An 8,235-nucleotide genomic window follows, 5' to 3' on the forward strand; every position below is an offset into this window, starting at 1 on the left:
AAAAAAATCCCCTCCTGAAGACCTGTTACTGAGAAGTCATATGACTCACCACTGTTTGTAATGTCCCTATTGTAGTAATGTGAAAAAAATCTAAAAGACTTTAGGGGTGTTTCTGGTAGTCTTTGCCTGGAGGGCAGTCTAACACTTCTCATTTACTGGAAACACAGTGACATCACATCCCTGTGGGAAAGAGGACAAGATTCAAAATCTTATTTTATAGATGTGAAAACTGAGGCTCAGCCAGAACACGTGGTCTGTCTAAACTCACAGTCATGAGCTCAAACCAAACCTTCTGGTTCCAAATCTCAAACCATACCTCCCAGATGGGGTTGCCCAAGAACACTACTTCCCAAGGTAGGAAGACTACTGTGCTGTCATCCTGGAGGCAGTGAAGACCTTGTCTTAAGCAGGCTGGCATGGTGAACTGCATGCCATGTGCTCTAAGTGTGGACCATAAAGTGGCATACCATGGCATAGCCAAGACAGTGGTGTCCTGATTCACAGATGAAAAAACAGAATCTGAAGGAGATGGAACTTGGCCAAGCTCATCCAGCCAGGAAGTGGCTGAGCTGGGATTCCATTCCACTAGAGGAAAGGGATGTGTGCGTGTGTGTGTGTGGTGGGGCAGGCAGTCCTCCTACAGGTCAGAGAGGCAATGTTGTTGTCTAGAGGGGGTGCCAGGGTGGAGGCAGTTCTAGGAAGAGCTTAAGGTTCAGAACAAATATGCACAGTTGCCTTATCAATGAGGAGGAGTGAGGACTGGGTAGTCTGGGGCTGACACACGTGGAGAAGTTTATCTCATGATGGGAAAGACCTCCTGGAGACTCTGGAGAACAGGAAGGACTCATAGCTGCACCAGGAGCAGTGACTCAATCAGACTGACTTCTCACCTAGAAGCCCACACCTTCCCAGCTCAGTTACAGGAAATGTCAGATCCAGAGGACAGCTTACTGACCTCTGGACTAAGGGTTCAATAAAAAGCACAGTGATCAAAGCCAGTACTTCCAGTGTGACCTGGAGTCAGCTGCCTTATTTCATCTCCTGCCAGTTTGGAGTAGGAGCAAGGGGAAAGTCTGGATACTAAAGAGCAGGGAAGAGAGATGAACAAGTTGCCAGCAGCCTTTTTTAGACCCTGGATCTCCTGGTCTCTGTCACTGTCTGTACCATCCTGGACATCTTTTAGGCACAGGGGATGGGTCAGCAGAAAGTAAGGAAACCAGACCCTCCACAAGCCAAGGACAGTGTAGTTGGAAAGGACCTGGAAGGGAATCCCATGCACTTTCCTTCTGGTGTTTGGAGGCCTATATGATACTTCACCACATGGCTCTGCAACCTCTGTTTGAAGCTCCTGTGATGGACTCCTTCACCACCGAAGCCACCATGACATCTATTAGAAATGCTGTCCAGAATGAAATAAATTTTGCTTCACTAAGCTATTGCTCTATTACTTCTAGATTATCCCTCTTGACCACTGGCACACAATTCAAGCCACTTTTTTTTTTTAACAACCAGTAGTTTAATATAAATACAATCAGCATAGAAAAACTCAAAACTACGCATACACCAAAACCAGAACACCAAGTGGGGGGTGGGCAAAGGCACATTTCTGATCTTTTGACTTAGCCAGTCTTCAAATAAAATCAACAAAGAAGACAAGTCAAGCCATTTACCCACAAGATACTCATTATACCTCTGGCAATCAGTTGAATGGCACCCAGACAGTCAAGTCAGAAACTTGTGTGTCCAAACAACTTCCTTTTTCTTGCTCACCATTTCACATCCAACCAAACTCCATCAACTATACCTTGTATATGTTTCTCAAATGTGTCACCTTTTCGATACAACTGCCATTACCCTAATTCTGGCCACCACCATCTGCTGTTTAGACGACAGTACACACCTTCTTCCAGCTCTGCTTTTACCCAGTTCTGCTCCCCTCCAACCTTTCTCCACATTTTAGTCAGTTTTTGAAAAATTCAAATATGATCATTCCTCTTCTATTGGAATTTGTCTTATGACCCTTGGGAGGAGATCCAAAGTCCTTCACATAGTTTGTAAGTCCTATTATCAACAGGCTTATATCTCATCTCTCACACTTTTGGGTCTCACACTGTAAAACCAGTCAGACTGGACAGCATTATCTGAAGGAACCCAGCCTACTCTTTCTCACTTTTAAGCCATTGCACAAACTATTCTCATTGTTGCACAACTTGGACAAAGCTCTGAAGGAAGCAGGGATGGTCTTTGGATCACTCATAACATCCTTGAGATTCCCTTTGGAAACTTTTTCATTTGAAATATTTTTTTTCTCACAGACAAGTGGAAAAAAATAGTCTAAAAAAACAAGGTTCTCATGTACCCTCATCCATCACTCACCAATGGTAGGATATAACACACCAGAGTACAAGAGTCAAAACCAGGACATTGGAATAAAACAAAGAGATAAGGATTTTATTTGGATTTAACCATTACTTCCCTGCATTTTTCTTGGTGTATAGTTCTATGAAATGTTATCACAATCATGGGTTTGTATAATCACCACAATGAAGATTCAGAATTGTTCCATCATCCGAATGAAACTTCCTTGTGCTACACTTTATAGTTACACCCTCCCTGCAGCCCTGCTCACTGCCAACTGCTGACTGTTCTCCATTATTTAATGTTGTCATTTCAAGAATACGATCTAAAAAGAATCACAGAATTTGTAAACTTTTGAGATATTTATTTTACTTAAAACACGATGCCCTTGAAATTCATCCAAGTTATTATATTAATTAATAATCTGTTCCCTTTTTTGTGAGTTTTCCACAGTTTATCTGTTCACTTGTTGAAGGACAGTTGGGTTATTTCCAGTTTTTCTGGCTATTAAAAATGAAGCTTTCAAAAATGTGGTACTTACATTTAGTGGAACATTATTCAAACTTAAAAAGGAAGGTAATTCTGATACATGCCACCTCATGGATGAGCCTTGAAAACATCATACTAAGTGAAATAAGCCAGTTATGAAAATAAATACTGTAGGATTCCACTTACACAAGATGTCTAGAGTAGTCAAATTCATAAAGACAAAAAGTAGAACAGTGGTTGCCAGGGGTTGAGGGTAAGGGTGGGGTTGGAAATGGAGGAGATTTTTTTTTTTGGTGGGAGGAATTATTTCTAATGGGTACAGAGTTTCAGTTAGGCATGATGAAAAAGTTCTGGAAATGGATAGTGATGGTTGCCCAACAATGTGAATGTAATTTATGCTGCCAAATTGTACACCTGATAATGGTCAAAACAGTACATTTTATGTTATCTATACTTTCCTACTTTTTATTGTGATAAAATAAGATAAATGGCTAGAATATAATATTGTGTGTCCTAAGTAATATGAAAGAAAATAAGGTAAGCTAAGAGGATAAGACAGTGGCAACAACTCAGATAAAGCTATCAACAGAGGATTCTCTGAGACAGGAATATTTCAATGGAAGACAAAGAGCCCGCCAGCGGCACAATGGAGGGGACGTCGAGGCTGGGAGGGCGCCCAGTGCAGAGCCTGAGGCAGGAGCAGTCAAGGTGTGCTAAAGGCAGCAAGGCGTCTGCTGCACCTCCACAGATGAGTGTGTGTGTGTACACTGGCATGTCTGTGTGTACGGCCAGTATGCACAAGCGTGTGGGTGTGTTCGTGGGAATCTTTTTTGTTTCTCTGTTGGAAACAAGCATTTCGGCACGACTAATCATGTGTGCCTACTTCTGGCGGCTCAGCAGTAAGAACTGCCAAAACGGATGGCAACTGGAAGGAGGAACTGTACAGTGTTAAAGAAAACAGCCACCAAGCACAGTGCCAGAAGCCCCTGGGAACTGCTCTTAAGAAGAGTTGTTCATTAATCTGGGGTTGAAGGCCAGGCCTCTGCTGTCCCTGTTCACAAGGCTGACTAGGCCTTGCGATACCAAGTCCAGCCTCCTCCCTCACCCTGACACGTCTGCCAGAGCATCCTGCTGGAGGGCCAGTTTCCTCGTCACTGCATCCCTGCTCGGAAGAAGTCCCAGTGATTTCTTTCTGGTAAATGGATCTGGGGTCTTATATCAAATGTCTAGGGACTTGACATGATCTGGGGGCCTAGAGGAGACTTTCTGGGAAGTGGATGTGGGCAGGTGGCAGGCAAAAGCCGTGCTGAGGGTATCTCTTTCTCTGATTATGCTGGGGCATCTGTGACTCTCCGGGTTCAGCTGACCATTTGCAAATGAGACTGTGCCTTTGTTTTCAAAAAGAGCCAAGAAGGATTAGAACCTTGAGGCTGGGCTGCTGAGGTTTCCTGGGGAGGGACAGCTGGTAGAGAACTCTGAAGGCAGATGAAATGTTTGAAAAGACTGAGATGGAGAAACAGAAAGGTTTTCAAGGAAGGTGGTCTAATGGCAAGTGGTTTTGACTTATAGAACACACAGAACTCCTGCCAGGAAGTAGAGAGGGATCAGGCACCCTGCCAGGGCCAAGATAGTGAGAAATTTCCAGAGAAAATTCTCCCCTTTGCAAGTGTCTCTTGCAGTGGGAAATAAAACAGCAAGAGGAAGCACACTCAAGTTAATTCTGGCTGGGTTGGTAAGGAGTAGTGACTCTTCCTTTCTGGATCATTAGACTGCAGCTCAATGCCTGCCACTGAGTAAATGTCGGTTAATTGGCCCTGGAGAGCAATGGACTGTCCAGATATGAGGATGGGATACTGGTGTGCAGGTGACAGATGGGCTCTGAGGGGAGAGGTAGGGAGAGAGAGAGCTCCTACAGATCCCTGGGTCTCCATCCGAGTTTACCTGGTAAACTCACAGGCATGAGTGAGCTAAGCAATGTGTAGGCCTATTTGCTCTCACAAAGGACAAAGAGAGCACACTCATAGCCTTCCAGCAGTAACACTAGAAGCCCAGGCACTAGTGACCCCTCTCCCCACGACAATGCAAGTTGTTGTGCCTAGCTTTATTGAAGTATTAACCACACAATGTCATAGCAGTATTTACTTTTCCAAATCCCTTTTCTGGAGGCCAGGAATGGGTCATCCATCTCTACAATACCTGTGCACAGTATAGGTTATACAGAAACATATATATATATGTATGTATGTATGTTACATAGAAAGTGGGCATGTTTGGAAAATATGTGTTGATTAACGGAACAAGATGAGATAACCATCCTTGACTTTTCCCACCCCAAGGTGAGGACCTTGTCCCTGCTTCCATCGCTCCTTCTCCTCCTCCTGATTGTGGTGACAGCATCTTGCACAGAAACAGAAAACTGTGAGAATGTCCAAAAGACTTGCCCTGTGATTGCCTGTGGTTCTCCAGGCATCAGCAGCTTCCCAGGCAAAGATGGGCATGATGGTGCCAAGGAAGAAAAGGGAGAACCAGATACAGTTTGGGCTGTTCTGTCTCTGTGACTCTGTCTCCCAGAGGAAGCTGCCTGGAGATGTGAGGTGGGTAATGTCACACTCATGCAGCTTGTACTTCTCTCAATGCCATATTATAATTCAAAACAGAGATACAGTTCAGACTCTCTGGCTTCCCAGTCTTCCACACAGGAATTGGTGACACACGGTGTTCTTCTGGCTCAGGGAGTTGACTCTCAAGGCAGACCACCTGATGGGACAGACGAGGCTTTTCTTCTATGGTCTTTGGAAGCAGTGGCTCGGACAGTTAGCCCTGGATCAATATCTCCTTCCTCCCAGGAAAGGACTGGGCATCAAGCCTTTGGAGAAATCGAGTAGGAACATGAATATTGAGTCCTGTTTTCTTTGTCCTCCAACAGGCCAAGGACTCAGAGGCTTGCAAGGCCCTCCTGGAAAGGCAGGGCCTCAAGGAATCCCAGGGACTCCTGGGTTACCAGGACCAGTGGGCCAAAAAGGAGACCCTGGAGATGATTTGGGTAAGGTGTTTAATGCAGCAAGGTTAGGCTGAAGGCCCCAGGGTCCAGGAACTCTGAGTACCATGTGGGAGATGCCCCTTCTCCTGCTGCCTCCTGGGAAGGTGCCCAACTCTGCTTCCTGACCAATAGCCTCAGACTTTTCTAGGTTACTTAGAGCCTCAGGAGATTCTTATCAGTGCCTGACTACAGACTCACAAACCCTCACATGCCTCCTAGAGGAGCTAAGCCCTGGCTCTCCCTCAGTGGAATCAATCCAATGTGCAGCTCTGGTTCAAAGAGGAGAAAAGATTCTCTATGTGTTGGACTTGCTATGCCTATTTTCACAACAGCAGTAGATACATGGTATGTCAGTTATCTTTTACTTCATGAGAAACAAACAGACAAACAAAACGACAGCCATTTATCTAAATCACAATTCTGTGGATCAGCCAAGTGATTTCTTTGCTGGTCTCAGCAGGACTCACTCGTGTGTCTGTGGTCAACCGATGACCAATGGTCTCACTTACGTGGCTGGTTACTGTTTGGCTATCAGCTGGAGTGATGAGGGTAGCTGAGTTCTAAGATGCTTTCTCAACAATGCTCTTCCACTCTGCTTTAATTTTCTAGTTGACCATATTACCCTGGCTGCTTCAGAAAGAGCAGCCCTGCGATCAGAATTGGACCGTATCAAAAAGTGTAAGCCTTCTTTCTTACTTTTCAGGGTGCTTGAAGTTTGGGAACGTGGAAGATAACAAATTATTTCTTGAACATACATAACTTTCTAGCACCTGGATAGGTGATTTTCATAGCCTGATCTCATGAACTCCTCACAACAAACTTTTGGTAGAAATAGAGGCAAAGGGAAACTATATAATTTACTCAAATGCACAGAGCTAATATGTGTCAGAGGCAGTGTATAAACTAAAGTCAGAGACCCTGATTCTGTACTCTTTACTATCAGGGTACATATGCATCATGAAAATGGGACCTTATGCCCCTTTCCCTTTGTTATGCTGATGCTGAGAACTGGCAATGGGGCTTAACATGTTTCTTTTCTGCCCTCCTGGCCTGGGACAAATATTCTCAGACATTTTTATTTATTTTCAAGTTCTTAGTGGAGTAAAACTTAAGAATCATAAATTATATGTATTCGAGCTCTGGTCCAAAAAGACAAAGGCCTGTGTTCCAGTTTGTCTCTTCAGATTAGGGCTTCCAGATTTAACAAAGAAAAAGACAAGACACCCAGTTAAATTTGAATTTCAGGTAAAGAATAACTAATTATTTTTAGTATAAGTATGTCCCAAAATTGCATGTGAAATACTTATACTAAACAAAAATTCATTGTTTGCCTAAAATTCAAATGTAACTGGACATACCGTATTTCATGTGGCAACTCTACCCTAGAAGCCTTTATCCAAACAAATACCTTGAGCTGGGCTTAAACACAAGCCAGTGTCATCCACATTTTCCCATTTTAGGGCTGATCTTCTCTCAGGGCAAACAAGTTGGGAAGAAGTTCTTCCTCACCAATGGTAAAAAGATGACCTTTGCTGCAGTGAAGGCTCTGTGTGCCCAGTCCCAGGCCTCTGTGGCCACCCCTATGAACGCTGAAGGAAACAAGGCCATCCTGGAGTTAGCCAGTGCAGAGGCCTTCCTGGGCATCACAGATGAGAAGCCTGAAGGCCAGTTTGTGGATCTGACAGGAAGGGAGTTAACCTACCAAAACTGGGATAGTCATGAGCCCAACAACGCTGATTCTGGGGAAGACTGTGTGATCATCTTGAAAAACTGCAAGTGGAATGACATCACCTATTCCTCCTCCTTCTTGGCTGTCTGCGAGTTCCCTGCCTGAGAGAGCATGAACCTCGGGTCCTCCTGTCCCTTCATTCATCTCACAGGTCCACAGTCTGATTTGAAAGAGAAGTCTATATCAATTTCCCACACCCAGTATTGACTTGCCCCTTAATGGAGAGTCAGAGAAAATGAGAAGAATGGGTTGAATGATGAGACATGGAAGTGAGAAGTGAGAAGAGACTCAGTGGTGTAAGAGTATCTGGTTCAGACCCAATCACTAATAATAATCACAACCAACAACAACAACAAAATAATAATAGTGGTAGCAGCAGCAGCAGTTAACAGTATTAATAAAACATTTTAAATGTTTACTGTGAGTCAGACCCTACATTATAGGTAGAACATTAATTAACTAATTTAATTAGGCTGTTTACTTTTGTTTGAGTAGTGTTATCAGATGTACAAAAATAAAATGGATTTATTTTTCCATTTACTCTAAACACCTGTGCTCCATTGAGTCTTTCTCTTTGGGGTGAAGGCTCCCCTAAATTACATCCCCCTAGCCCAATTTC

General features: G+C 43.9%; 1 protein-coding gene across 1 annotated transcript; it reads left to right on the plus strand.

Moving 5' to 3' along the window:
- The first annotated feature begins 3,493 nt into the window (after positions 1 to 3,493).
- MBL2 (mannose binding lectin 2) lies at positions 3,494 to 7,721 on the plus strand. Its single transcript, XM_010975501.1, has 5 exons — positions 3,494 to 3,787; positions 5,184 to 5,373; positions 5,771 to 5,890; positions 6,497 to 6,565; positions 7,348 to 7,721. Exons 1-5 carry the CDS (start codon positions 3,494 to 3,496, stop codon positions 7,719 to 7,721), a joined length of 1,047 nt encoding a protein of 348 aa, XP_010973803.1.
- The last annotated feature ends 514 nt before the right edge of the window (positions 7,722 to 8,235 follow it).

Source organism: Camelus dromedarius, chromosome 8 (genome assembly GCF_036321535.1).
Source record: "Camelus dromedarius isolate mCamDro1 chromosome 8, mCamDro1.pat, whole genome shotgun sequence".
Taxonomy (NCBI): Eukaryota; Metazoa; Chordata; class Mammalia; order Artiodactyla; family Camelidae; genus Camelus; species Camelus dromedarius.

Coding starts and splice junctions, on each gene's coding strand:
- MBL2 (XM_010975501.1), top strand. CDS start 3,494: ATGGAGGGGACGTCGAGGCTGGGAGGGCGCCCAGTGCAGAGCCTGAGG. Junction 3,788..5,183: donor GGCAACTGGAAGGAGGAACT/GTACAGTGTTAA, acceptor TCCCACCCCAAG/GTGAGGACCTTGTCCCTGCT. Junction 5,374..5,770: donor CAAGGAAGAAAAGGGAGAAC/CAGATACAGTTT, acceptor TTTGTCCTCCAA/CAGGCCAAGGACTCAGAGGC.